Source organism: Cetorhinus maximus, chromosome 26, assembly GCF_964194155.1.
Source record: "Cetorhinus maximus chromosome 26, sCetMax3.hap1.1, whole genome shotgun sequence".
Taxonomy (NCBI): domain Eukaryota; kingdom Metazoa; phylum Chordata; class Chondrichthyes; order Lamniformes; family Cetorhinidae; genus Cetorhinus; species Cetorhinus maximus.
In genome coordinates, this window is record NC_135904.1 from 29,631,331 (window position 1) to 29,646,133 (window position 14,803).

The window sequence follows — 14,803 nt, forward strand, 5'->3', positions numbered from 1 at the left end:
GGATGTGGGGAGGTAGAAGGGGGATGAGAGGGGAAGAGGTGGGAGAAGATGGGGAAGGGGGGGGTAAGAGGGCTGGAGGGGGCAAATGGCTGGAGGGGGGAGTGGGAGGTGGAGGGTGATGAGAGGGGGAGGAGGGACGAGAGGGTGCGGGGGGACGATGGGGGGAGGGGGGGATGAGAGGGGCGGAACAAGATGTTTGGAGGGGGTTGGAGAGGGGGGGAACAAGCGGGACGTGTGGGGAGGGGGGGGGACGTGTGGGGAGGGGGGGGACGTGTGGGGGTGGGGTGGGGGTGGAGAGATTTTATCTCTCCTTGGGGAGAAGGGGGGGTGAATGGGGGGTTGAGAAACTTATCAGCCCTGGTTGAATGGCGGAACAGACTCGATGGGCCGATTGGCCTAATTTCTGCTCCTAATGTTTTATGGTCTAAGTTTGGAGCAGTTGCAATTCGCCCGGAACAGCTTCATGTAAATTCTCACTATCAGCTGCGAGAGGCATCTTCATCCTTCCGACTACAACTAGCAACAAAACCCAGGAAGCCGCAGCGGACAGGATAACCCCGGGGTTTGCAGCCTGTCCGGGGCCGGGTCTGGGGTTTGGGTTGGGTCTGGGCGCCGGGCAATGTGCTGACGTTGGGCCAATGGAGAACTGCCCAGAGCCTCCGGCTGGAATGTGATTGTGAGCTGGGGCCGGAGCCAACAGCCTCTTGTCTGCTTCAGGGTAGAACCTCCATCCCCACAGGGGGAGGGCAAAAAAAAAAAACCGGTCCCCAAGACAACTCCTGAGCTCTCATCATTATTAACACTGCGATTAATCTGCTGAGTGAGAGAGAGAGAGAGAGAGGGGAGGGGAGAGGCAGTTTGGAAGGAGCAATACCGGTTTCCCTTTGTAATAACCTTGACAGGAACCAGAGAGAGAGAGAGAGAGACTGGAGTCCCAAATTACTGATTCGCAGTAGAATAGTTTTGCAAAAATAACAAAGTGACGTCTAATAATTTCTGCAACCACACAACAAGAGAAATGCCTGCTTCTTCCGCCACCAGGGTCTTTGTGTTATCACTCGTGTCCATTCCAGTGACCTCTCTGTTTAATTTCTTCTCCACAAACCGCAGGTAAGTCAGTCCAGCGCTGATGTTTCACTCTGTCTTTCATCTGTTGTCCATGGGCCGCGTTGAAGTGCAGCAAAAAATTGAGGAAGTCATATATGTTGCTAAAGTCTGTTAAAAAGTCGCGGGGGTGCAGGAAGGGTGGGTAGTTCATGGCAAACATGTATCTCGCTGTTCAACATTGTCTAAACAGCACTGAAAGCAGACAAGCTGCGAAAACTGAGCGTTTCGCCTTGTGCCCATGGCCATCTGGGCTGGTATTTGTGATCTGTGTTCGATTAAGTGACATACTGGGCCAAAATAAACCTGTTTTGTATTTCTCTTAAATGAAGCAGCTTTAAAAAAAAAATCTAATTAGTCTTGTAAAGTATTCCTCCTCCCTACTATATTAAGAGTTGCTGTCAGTTGGAACTTAGGGGTCTGCATTCTGTGTGACAAAAATATACCTATATCTGGATTATTACATCATTAGTATGAGGCTATTTCACTTTATGAAGGGCTGTTATCAGCCCTTCAGAGACTGGAGTGTTCGTGCTTTCCACTTGTATAACTTCTGTCACGACTGTAACAGCCTATGTTAAACATATAGAATATTTATGTTGCAAGTAATTGTATCACTCACCTCATTTTGATTAAGTGTGGCATTTGAACTCTTATCAAATGCTTTTTTAATCCCATATCAATAAACCCCCACCCCCTCTAGTTTCCGGCACCTTTTCCGTTCTCGCGTGAAAAGTTACAGAGCCCAAGAACATGGGGGCTCTCCCCGGTGTCCGGGCCAATGTTTATCCTCCGAGCAAGCTCACTGAGACAGCTCATCTGCTCGTTATTTCACTGCGGGGTTGTGGGATCCTGCTGTGCAAGTTTGCTGTCCCCCGTTTCCTGCGTCACAACGTCCAGTGACCACACTTTAAAATTTTTTTATTGGCTGTAAAGTACTTTGGGATGCCCTGAGATTGTGGGAGGTGCTATATAAATGCAAGTTCTCTTCTCTGGAAGAGAGCTTCCCAAACTGTTTTCCCACTGTGACTGCATCTTAATGTTTGACAATTGGTGCCACCCCAGAGTGGGAGTGGGAGTGGGGATGTTGGTGGGTTCTGGGGAGGAAGTTGTTGAGCAGGGTGTAGAGTTGTTCATGGGGTGGGTGGCATTATTGAGTAGGGAGTTGTTGAACTGTTGGGGGGAAAATGGTTTTGCCTACAAGAGTTTTGAAGGCTCTGTTGGGGTCTTGGAAGGTCTTATGGTGCAATGGTAACATCCATATCTCTGGGCCAGAAGCTCTAGGTTCAAGACCCACTTCAAAACTTGATGGCCATGAATGGTGTGTGCATAATGTAGCCAAACAGATTGGTTATCAGCCTGTAAATCCTTTCGGTATGCCTGATGGCAGGCAGTAAAGAGTGGGAAAACTTCATGGTCAGCCATACTGCAGAAGGCAACATCAAAGAACTGCAGTCATTTGCTATGTATAATCATGGACCAATCCAATGGAAGTCCATGGTCACCAACACCCTCTTAGGGCATGGTACCTGGAGGAGGAGGATGGGGTCTTGGAACTAAGGTTCATACGCACATGTCTAAAGGAGTCTCGACACAAACCCCAGGACTGTTCATTCAAGCTACCTCCTCCATTACCAATGCAGTCAAGGAAGCCCTCAATTAGCCAATTGGATGGCTGAAATAAATGACCAGTAAGGAAATTGGTCATTCTTTCAATCAGGGCAGTGAAAAGCTGTCCTATTAACAAAACATTTGGGGGAAAAATTTCAGGCCCCAGCCAGAGTCTCCACTTGACAGTAGCAATTGCTGCCTCAGAGCTCCCAATGCCAAATGGTCAGCCCCATGGTTTGTGAATCCCTGCTGTAGAAGGTATTGGTTTCTTGCCATGGTACAGATCAACAAGTGTTAGTTTTCTTCCATTCTCTTACCCCAGTGGGCATTGAGTGTTGGTAGGTAGCTTACAGAGGCATCAAAGTCCCAGACTGCTCCTGTTCCACATCCATGTTTCTAGCAATGTTCATTGAGTAATGACCTGGAGGTGGACCCTGGATCATTTTCTAATCACAAGCTTGAGGGCACTGTGTCCAATTGTAATGGCCAATCACTGCCCCGCTGAAATAACCTAATAATAACAAGGGACTGAATTTAGGATCCTTGTGACCAATACAGTCCAGTTGCTTGTTATCTCAAGGATCAAAAGTGTTGTTAGAGCTTTTAAATATGTAACTCAAAGTGTAGAAGCAGAAACTTCAATTTGGAAGTTGTTCCAAGGAATTCTCTCCATAAACCTCTTTGCCTCTTCACCTCTTGTCCCAATAACTCACTCTCTCAAATCCACCTTCTTGCTCAAACTGTTGGTCACTTGTCCTACTCCTATGTGGCTTAAGTTGGAGGCTTCAGAACCTTCAGAACACCATCAGGCTGTTGAAGGGGAAAATATATTTAAATTCAGTTATTGAAGTACATAGAAGTTAAAGTGTGGGGAGCTGAATTCTTATAAACTCAATCCTCAAGCAGAGCTCAGTGGTATGGGGAATAGAAACAACTTGCACCACTTGATTGCACAAGCCCTTCATTTTGAAAGCAGGCTCTAATTCAGTTCACAGATCACAAACTTCAGTCCAGTACTGAGCGAGTGTTGCATTGCCGGAGGTGCACCACAACAATTATTATTGGTTGTGATGCGGTTCCAAGCAGAGGCCCACATGATTTCTGAACTGATCTTCATCCATCAAGTTGTATGATAACATGTAATGGTTATCACACAACAGGAGCATTTACTTGAGCAAGAAATTTGGAACCAAAGTGTCCCTGTGTGTTGTGGCTGTGATGCATGAAGCAACTTAAAAGATGTAGACAATTATATTGTTAATGATATTGTTCATGGGCAGCACTTTGGGATATTATATTATGTTAAAGGCACTGTACAAATGCAAGTTGTTGTTTGCTTTAAAAAGTGCTGAGGATGAATATTCTCAGCCATTCACCTGCTGCATCACTCTAATTTTGACATCCTAAGTTTAAATATGACGATGTAGTTTGCGCTGCACTTGCACCAAAGTAATGTTAGCTGAGTGTGAAAAGCATTGAGAAAATTCCTAGTCTGGATGTTTGAACAAAAGTCCAGTCATTGTACAACCGATGTGCATAGGAACATAGGAGCAGGAGTAGGCCATTCAGCCCATTGAGTCTGCTCCACCATTCAGTACAATCATGGCTGATCATCCACTTCCCTTCCTTTTTCCCACATTATCCCCATATCCCTTTTATGTCAGTGATATTTAGAAACCTGCCAATCTCTGCTTTAAACATACTCATTGACTTAGCTTCTACAGCCCTCTGGGGTAGAGAATTCTAAAGATTCACAACTCTCTGAGTAAAAAAAAAATTCTCCTCATCTCGCTCCTGGGTGGCTTCCCCCTTATTTTGAAATTGTGTCCCCTGGTTCTAGACTTCCCAACCAGGGAAACACTTACCTGCACCTACCCTGTCTACCCTTTTAAGTATTTTGTAGGTTTCAATGAGATCACCTCTCATTCTTCAAAACTAGAGAATACAGGCCCAGTTTCCCCAATCTCTCTTCATAGGACAGTCCTGTCATCCTGGAAACAAGTCTGGTGAACCTTTGTTGCATTCTCTCTATGGCAGTAATATCCTTCCCAAGGTAAGGGGACCAAAACTGCACACAGTACTCCAGGTGCCGTCTATGCAATTGAAGCAAGGCTTTGGTACTCCTGTACTCAAATCCTCTTGCGATAAAGGCTAACATACCATTGGCCTTCCTAATTCTTGCAGCACCTGCATGTTAGCCTTCAGTGACTTATGGACAAGGACACCCAGGTCCCTTTGTACATCAACACTTTCTAATCTCTTACCATTTAGGAAATACTCTGCACATCTGTTCCTCCTATCAAAGTGGATAACCTCACATTTTCCCACATTATACTCCATCTGCCATGTTCTTGCCCATGCACTAAGTCTGTCTGAATTCCCTTGAAGCAGCTTTGCATCTTCCTCGCGACACACATTTCCACCTAGCTTTGTGTCATCTGTGAACTTGGAAATATGACATTTGGTCCCCACAACCAATCATTGATCTGTATTGTGAACACTGGGGCCCAAGTGCTGATCCTTGTGGTACCCCACTAGTCACAGCCTGCCAACGCAAGAATGATCCTTCTATTCCTACTCCCTGTTTTCTGCCTGTTAGCCAATCCTTAATCCATGCCAATATATTGCCTCCTATCCCATGTGCTTTCATTTTGCTAACCGACCTCCTGTGGGGGCCTTTATCAAAAGCCTTCTGAATATCTAAGTACATGACGTCTACCAACTCCCCTTTATCAATTCTGCTAGTAACATCCTCAAAAATCTCCAACAGGTTCATCAAACATGATTTTCTATCCATAAATTCATTTTGACTATGGCCAATCAGATCATTATCATCTAAGTGTCCATTTTCACATCCTTTTGTTACCTTCCAATCTGCAGGAACTGTTCCAGAATCTATAGAATTTTGGAAGATGATCACCAATGCATCTTCTATCTCCATAGCTACCCCTTTCAACACTCTGGGATGTAGAATATCAGGTTCAGGGACTTATCAACCTTCAGTCTGATTAATTTTTCCAAAACAACCTTCTTACTAATCCTAATTTCCTTCAATTCAATTCCTTATTCTCCCTAGTTGCTTGGATCTCTAATTGTGGGAGATTGTTTGTATCTTCCTCATTGAAGACAGACAAAAAGTAATAATTTAGCTTCTCTGCCATTACTCTATTTCTAGAAGGACAAGGGCAGCAGACACACAGGAACACCACCACCTGGAAGTTCTCCTCGAAGCCATTTACCATCCTGACTTGGAAATATATCGCCGTTCCTTCACTGCAACTGGGTCAAAATCCTGAAACTCCCTCCCTAACAGCACTATAGGTGTACCTACACCTCATGGATGCAACGGTTCAAGAAGGCAGCTCACCACCACCTTCTCAAGGGCAACTAGGGATGGACAATAAATGCTGGCCTGGCCAGTGATGCCCACATCCCATGAATGAATAAAAAAATCCGATATACTTACCTGGATAGCACCCAGGCAATGCTACATACAAAAATCCTAGTCTAAGTCCTCGGTAACTACACACTGAACCCTCAATCACTCACATTCACCTCCTGACTACCACCTGACCTCCCAACTAGCCCCTACCCTGGACCCAACGCCCTGACCTGATCCGCCCATCCCTCCTAACAACACTAGCCCCACATCTCCCACCTACCCCTCCTGACCCAACCCTGCTACCCACCCCACCTCGCACCCCACACCTAAGCACTTCACAGACCTGCCACACTACCCACCTACCTTCCTACCCCTTACCTATCCTACCCTAAGTGTCACCACACTCATTCATCCATTCACCCATTCCTTAACATTTACACTGGATATTTCAACTTATTTTATGACAGCTAGTGCTGTAAAAAAAGTGGGGGGGGGGGCATGTCCAGTCTTCCCCTGACGCTGCTGCATTGCGCTGGAGTTCTTCAATGGACTGTATGATTCGCATTTCTGGAGAAGCCGGGCTTAAAAATGTACCAGAAATGTGGAGCTGCATTGGAGCACAGAAAGGGACAGTCGGAGTAGCAATCCAACTGTGATTGCCACTTTGTGGAAGATCTGGGCCAATATTCATGATTAACAACTTGATGCACAATTATTAAAGTGTACCGGCAACTTACATTTATATAGCGGTTTTCACAGCTCACTGACATCCCAAAACACTTTACATTGAATTATATACTTCTGAAATGTAGCCACTGTTATAACACAAGAAATATGGCAGCCAATTTGCACACAGTAACCTCCCACAGACAAAAATGTGACCAGATAATCATTTCAGTGATGGTGGTTGAGGGGTTAAAGTTGGCCAGGGTGACAGGGTCTACTCCCCTCCACTTCTTTGAAATGTTGCTGTGGGATCTTTTACGTTCACCTGAGAGGGCAGTAAGGTCCTTGGTTTACTGTCTCATCGAAAAGAAAGCACCTCCGAATTTGCAGCACTCGCTCGGTATAGCGCTGAAGTTTGTGAACTGTGAACTGAATTAGAGCCTGTTTCAAAATGAGGGGTTTGTGCAATTAAGCGATGCAAGCTTGTTTCCATTTCCCAATACCACTGGAGTATGTTTGAAAATTGAGTTTAACTCTTTAACTTCCATGTTCTCCAGTAACTGAATTTAAACATATTTTCCCCTTCAACTGTCTGATAGTGTTCTCCTGGAGTGCAGCCCCATGTCACTTTTGGTCAGTCTTATTATGTGTGACCCTAAGTGATGAACGTTTAACCATGGGAACAGTCAGTCTGTTAATGTCATGTCAATTACATTGTTAAGGTTTGTTAATTCCAATTACATTGTTAAGGTTTGTTAATTCCAATTACATTGTTAAGGTTTGTTAATTCCAATTACATTGTTAAGGTTAAGGTGATGTATATTCATTGTCTTTGAGCACATATAAATAGGAGATACCTGGGGCACTGGGTTGGGTGGAAGGAGAGCTCTGAGGCTGAACAAGTAAATAAACTCCCTCAATAAAGAAAAGTTCTGTGTCTTGGTTTCGACTTTACCAATTGGCCTCAAACTGTGCATGATTTAATCCTGGCATGCAATAGTTGGGATGTCCCAGAAAGTGATGAGGCGGGATAGTCCAGGCGGCAGCTGGTCTCCTTTCCTATTCAAGCTCAAGCAATACTGAGGTCAGTTGCATCATCCCTACTGCCATTTTGGCTGAGATTAGATAATAGTCCATGAATCAAGCCTGACAGCTGCCTGTAATATGTGGGACAGTACCACACCATGCAGTGTATTCATTTCTGAATGAACAGTAGGGTATCCGCCATGGCTTAATTGATAGCATTCACGCAAGTGAATCAGAAAGTTGTGGATTCTTGAGCACAAAATCTAGGCTGCCACTCCACTGAAGCACAAGGAAGTGCTGCAGTGTCCAAGGTGCTGTCTTTTGGATGACATGTTATACTGAGGCTCCATCTTGGGTGGGTGGACACACAAGAGCCCACCGCACTCTTTTGAGGAGTTAGAGGAGTTCTCTCTGGTGTCCTGGCCAATACTTGTCTGTCAACCAACATCATTAAAAAGAACAGATTATCTGGTTATTATCACATTGCTGTTTCTGGGACTTGCTGTTTTTGCAAGTTGGTTCCTGTGTTTTCCAAATTGCCATAATGACTACAGTTCAAAAGCACTGGCTGTGAGGTGCATTTATGTATCAGAAATTTAATGGCAGTCTTGATATTACAAATACAAAGTTTATAAGTTTATATTTTGGGACTGTGTCTTTAATTTAGGGTAAAATGGAGGAGTGAAGGTGGTCATGTGACCTTTTTTGAATTGCATCCAACACCAAGCTTGGATAGATAGCTTAGTTGTTGAAAGTTAAAGGGGAGCCCAGGTTGTTTCCCTGGGAAGAAGGTGCAAGGTATTCATACCTCTAAGCAATGACCAGAGCAGCTGTGCTGATGGTGGATAAACTTAGCCTCCAATCCCAGGGAGGTGTTAGGAATGTCAGGTTTTGTACATGATTATACCTCAACCTGTCTATTTAATTCCAAGATAGAATGAAGCTGGGGTGGGGGTCTAGAGGATAGCTAATTAGCATTTCTACCTGGATACAAGGCCCATGTGATTCATGTTGCCATGGAGAATGGATTTTGAAAGGGGAAGAGTCTATAGGAAGCCATCATAGGTTGGGTTGCAGGTTTTCCTAAAAATATTACTGAACCTCACAAAGCGGGTCAGTCTGCAATAATCTGAGAAAGATAGAGGTAGCGTGGGTGTATTGTTCACCACACAAGATGGGGGCTGCAACTCATGCTTAGATTGAAGAGACTAAGTTTATGAGGATTTAAACAAAGCTGGGGATCTGCCTAGCTTTGGCTAGAGGGAGCATCTCCAATTCGTCCCTCACCATGAAAGTGAGTTCTGGGATTCGGAATTACCTAACTGGGAAAGGAAAAGAATGGAAGCAAGCCCTCAGGAGCTAAGAAGCTTTGGACTGGTTCTGGGAGAATGAAGCGTCCACTTAAAGGACAGAGTAAGGTATCATCGTGGAGGGAGATTTTTGGTCATTTTAAATGTTAAATGGTAGCAGTTTAGAGTATAAATTGGCTACTGAAATAATGATTGGTCAAAGTTGTTTTGAGTTTGTTACAGCAACAGTCTTAAAACTTGAAATCTTGTCATATGATCCTTCCAGTCATTTACTGAAAGTTTGAATTTTTAAAAAAAAGTTATCTGTCTCTACGGAGATCATAACATTGGGTCATGAGTCCTCATTCAATTCAACTCTTCTGTGGCTGTACTGAAAGGGGTGTTAATTATGAAGACTGTCTTCATTCAGAATGTACCATAGATTAGTCATATAGACTTGACCCATAACAATAATGGTTAGCATGCGGACCTCGTTATCACAAGGAAGAGTTGCTGCACACAGAAGCATTTAAGGGAAGTTAGTTAAACACATGAGGGAGGGAGGAACAGAAGGTTCCTCTGCTGATAGGGTTAGATGAAGGGCGGGTGGGGTAATCTCGTGGAGCATAAGCACCAGTATGCTCCAGTCGTTGTGAGGGGCCTGTGTCACTGCTGTAAATTCTACTTAATTCTATGCAATACCATAATTTAACTCCTTGATTTTACCATGGTCACCATTGGCGGCCATGCTTTCAACTGTCTACAGACAAAACTCTGGAACTCGCTCCCTAAAACCTTCTGCCTCAATAGCTATCTTTCCCCCTTTAAGATGCTCCTTAAACCCCGCCTCTTTGGTCACACTTTGTCCTAATATCTGCCTATGTGGTTCGGTGTCAAATTTTGTTTTATAACACTCCTGGGATATTTTGCTGTATTAAAGGTGCAATGTGAATGCAAGTTGTTGTTGTTGAATGACATTGTTGCGTTTGTGTTCTCCAATGAAGGTCAGACTCTTTAACAAAATATCAAATAGAATGAAACTTCTTTTTAAAACTAGTTGACATTTATCTTTACCTTGGCAGCCCCTGGACAATCCTTATTGTTGCGTCACTGGTCTTGATATCTGTGGCAATAATTGCATTTTTTCTGGTAAAAAAGAAACCACCGAAGGATCCTTTATTCTATGGTGAGTATTGATGAATTCTGGTGAAAATAATCATATGCAAATCCAATTGATTTGTATAATTTGTACTTTGGGAAAACTCCGAAATAGATCCTATGATAATTGTGTACTATTTTCTTCATGATAGTTTATGCAGTGTTTGCATTTACCAGTGTGGTGGACCTTATTGTAGGACTTGAACAAGATGGACTCATTGATGGATTCGTGACCCTTTACTTGAAAGAGGTAAGCAAAGTCAGTGTGAATCCTCTGCAAAAGGATTTAGGGCTAATTTTGCAATAGTATGAAGCATATGTTTAGACATCTCTCCTGAAAATACAATAATACAAGAGTTAGGAGCAGGAGTAGGTCATTTTGCCCCTCAAGCCTGCTTCGCCATTCAGTAAGATCATGGATGCTCTGATTGTGGCCTCAGCTCCACAACCATCGACTCTCTCGTCGACCGAAAATCTGCCTAACTCAACCTTGAATATATTTAAAAACAAAAAACTGCGGATGCTGGAAATCCAAAACAAAAACAGAATTACCAGGAAAAACTCAGCAGGTCTGGACTCAAAACGTCAACTCTTTTCTTCTCCGCCAATGCTGCCAGACTTGCTGAGTTTTTCTTGAATATATTTAATGGCCCAGTCTCTACTGCTCTCTGGTGAAGAGATTTCGGCAGACCAATGACCCTCTGAGAAAAGAAATTCTCCTTATCTCAGTCTTAAATGGGAGGCCCCTAATTTTTAAATGGCGTCCCCTAGTTTTAACTCCTCTACAAAGGGGAAACATCTTCTTAACATCCAGCCTGTTAAGTCTCCTCAGTATCTTATATGTTTCAATAAAATCATTTCTCATTTTTTTAAGCTCCAGTGGGTATAGGCTCAATTTCCTCAAACTACCTGAAAATGAAAATGAAAACAACATTTCCTAAAGTCGAAATGACCCTTAGACATTGGGAAATCAGTTTTGGCTGTAGCACAACCCTTAGCTGTTAGATAGAATCAAAAAGGATCCCAGTGCTGTGGGATTACTACTTTAGGAAGTAAACTAAGTTTAAAAAAGAATTAGTCGCTTGATAGTACAGTATTTGAATCTTGCTGAAAAAAGACATGCTGTTGAAGCTTCTCGACTTGTACTCGTCAGGACAGATGCAAGAATACCAAATTTCAAAGGGAAAAACAACTTATACTGCATGAGAAAAGGGGTGCTGATTGGTTGGCAAGTGGACTCGGGGGGGATAAAAACAAAAAGCTAAAAGCTACTGCGGATGCTGGAAATCCAAAACAAAAACAGAATTACCTGGAAAAACTCAGCAGGTCTGGCAGCATCGGTGGAGAAGAAAACAGTTGACGTTTCGAGTCCTCACGACCTGGGGGATATCTGTTCCCTAGTGCATTCTCCGTGGCAATGCCTCGACCAATCAAAGTCCACTTGCCAACCTATCAGCACCTTTTTCTCATGCAGTATAAATTGTTATTCCCTTTGAAATTTGGCATTCTTGCATCTGTCCTAATTAGTGCAAGACAAAAAATTTTGACAGCACATCTCCTTTGTCAGCAACGCTAAAACAAAATTGCTTACGGAAGTTGTAATTGTGTCCAGAAGCCATGGATAATTCTCCCTATTTCCTCTACCTAAACTGCATTCAATGTGTCAGTTGATTAATCCTCTTAAGTTGTAGAAACAAGCGTTTTTCCAATGCTGAGAGGTGCTGACTGATAGACTTTAAGCAATGATGACCTCCAGAAAATCTTTTGCTCACTGAATCAAAGCAGAGATAATTTGTGTTTATCCTTTGAATAACCTTGGGTTTGTGCTATTTTTAGTGAAATCCAAAACCCATGTGTAAAGGTTACATTTATTATTTTGCCAGAGACAATGAATGGAGGAAACTTGTCCTTATTTTTTAAGCCGGGCCAAAGAGGTAGGATTTAAGAAGGACTTTTTAAAGGAGATAGAAGGAGTTTCGAATTCTAGTGAGCGGGGCCTCCATTGCTGGAGGCCACCAGTGTTGGGTGTCAGGGGTGGACAATAGGCCAATCAGAGGAGGGGAGAATTTTGGATGGGGTGGTTAGGACTGGGGGTGTTACAGATATACAAGGCCTTGAAGTGATCTAAATATGAGAATAAGAAGTAGTAAACTTAAGGCATTCACTGCCCTTCCCCATCTCTATCTCCTTTCCCATCTCTTACCTGCCCTTTTTATGCTCATTCCCCTGCCTGACCCCAACTTGTTATCTCTTAACCTCTTTCGATCTCTGTGTCTCCAATTTACCTGCTAGGGAGAATTGCATATTGGTCCATTGTGTGGACTCAGGACAGTCATATTCAGGTGTGTTGTGGGTAGCTTGAGCCCAGTGTTTATAAGGAGAACCACTCCCTTCACAATGATCTTGGTGAACTCTAGCATTAGATATTTAGGATAACATGAAATCCAGGAACAGCAAACTGTTTATTATTAACAGGTTCACTCCATTTGCATTTGAACATTAATTTCTATGATAATGAATATCGATATTGGATAAACATTTGAATCAGAGTAAGATACAGAGCAGGGGGGGGTAAAGGCCGGACAGTTTGATTTGTATAGGATTGCTCCAGCAAAGATCCAGCATAAATACATTGGGCTGAATAGCCTCCTTCTGCACTCTAAGACACTTATGGTTACTTTGATTGGAAGCATACTTTTATTGTGTGACTTGAGACTTTTCAGCTTGAATTAAACTCTGGAAAATAATAATTCACTGTGTCCATGGTTATGAAGCATTCTTCAGAACATACGAACTATAGTCAGGAGGTTTCCTGAAGCTGAACTGAATTAGGCACTGTTTAAACAGTTGATGAAGAGATTAATCTCAGCAACATTTTCAAGTAGTCCTCTGGTTTCATTCAAATGGTAGGAATAAAAATTTGGTATCATGTTTGCAATCGAATTCTATGATGGAAAGTTGGGACACAGTTCAACTTTGTAATCAAAAAATGGCTGAAGGCACTTTTCCTTTACAAGGGCCAATAGTTCATAGGAGATGAAAATGATGAATTGACCTTTGAATGCGGTTTTCAGCAAGATTTATAAAGTAAGTGACAAGTTGATGACAGGCCCGTTGATTGGGCACTGAGTTCCCATGAATGAGGGCTCCCTCTCACCCTTCCCTCATGAGGCCTCAGGCAAATCCAATAGCATTTGCTGGGTGGCGTTTGGGAGCCACGAGATAGCTGTGCCAGTCTCATTTAACCACTAAGTTCCAGACAGCTCGGGGATAATTGGCTTTAATGAGCCTAATTGCCTCCCTCCACCAGCGGGTGAGATTGGGGACAGTTTTCTCAACGTGTGGAATCCGATGCGGGAACTCCCGCCCAATTCTCCCTTCTGCCATCATACCTCCTCCGGCAGGTTCCAATAAATCCAGCCACAGGACACACTTCTACACACAAAGGATGATAGAGTTTGGAAATCTTTTCCACCAATGGAATGTGATGGTAGATCAATTAGTTTTTAAACTAAGATTGATAGATTTTGGCTATCCAAAGGTATATGGAGTAAAGGAAGGTATGCGGATTAGGCCGCAGATCAGCCATGCTCCTAATCTTGAACTCTACGACCTGCCTAGTTCTCATCGTCATGCTACTGTGCATATACTAGAAACTGGAAGGGTGGAATAACCACGTTTTATACGGTTTAGTGGAATGTTAATGAATGGTCTCAATGTAATCAGTGAATATTGTGGTAAAATTATCAGTGACGTAGGCCAACTCTGGGTGAATAAAGTAAGGGACACTAAGGGGCACTTCACCATGGGGGATGCTGGCGAGATCATGAGCAGGGGTGGGAGTGGAGCATGTTTCAGGGGAGGCCATGAGAGCTGGTGGGGTGGGGGGTGGCGTGAATCAGTTCTTGACGGTATCATGGCAGCCGCGTGACCCACCCCAAGTCTGATAATTGCAGCTTGGCCACCCCCCACCCCCCCACCCACCTCCAAAGCATGTTCCGGAAGGCCTGACCCGGGATGCAGGATCGAAGGCCAAGTTATGGGACAGTCCCAGAGAATCCAGGGCCCTTGGTCACCCTGGTTCAGACCAACTTTCAACATGTTAGATTCCCTGTAATCAGATTTATCAACACCTTGGTTAGGGACTGCCAATCTTCATTTAATAGGAATAAATAAATCTAAGGGAGTTCTCAGTATGGCTTTCAAACACTTTATTTTTAATTACTAGGTTAATTTATTTACATGTTTACAGCATGGAAAAACCTTAAACTTATGAACTTTTCTTGAATTTATGCATAGTATTAAGTATGAAGAAATGTTTTAATAAACCAAGTCATGAAGTTGAATGCTCTGATGCTAACTGTTGTTTGACTTCTGTAAATACAATGGTTGCCCCTTTCTTTTTATTGTACAGGGTGAACCTTACCTGAATACAGGCCATGGCCACATGATTTGCTATTGGGATGGCTCGGCACATTATTTGATGTATCTCCTGATGGTAGCAGCTATCGCATGGGAGTAAGTTACATAGGCAGTCACTGCTTTAAAGAGAGCATGATTGGCAACA

General features: G+C 43.4%; 1 protein-coding gene across 5 annotated transcripts in view; it reads left to right on the forward strand.

The window, feature by feature from the left end:
* Positions 1-827: 827 nt before the first annotated feature.
* Positions 828-14,803, forward strand: part of LOC144668409 (transmembrane 6 superfamily member 1-like) — a 59,115-nt gene continuing 45,139 nt past the window's right edge. For 4 of the 5 annotated variants that reach the window (XR_013573494.1, XM_078530428.1, XM_078530429.1 and 1 more), the window contains exons 1-4: positions 828-1,110; positions 10,161-10,264; positions 10,389-10,486; positions 14,651-14,754. Coding sequence is in view for 4 of the 5 variants with exons in the window: in XM_078530428.1 (XP_078386554.1) it covers positions 1,019-1,110; positions 10,161-10,264; positions 10,389-10,486; positions 14,651-14,754 (398 nt within the window). In the remaining variant the exon portion in view is untranslated. Of the gene's footprint in view, positions 1,111-10,160; positions 10,265-10,388; positions 10,487-14,650; positions 14,755-14,803 lie in introns of those variants that run through there. The other variant, XM_078530431.1, reaches the window with a different exon arrangement.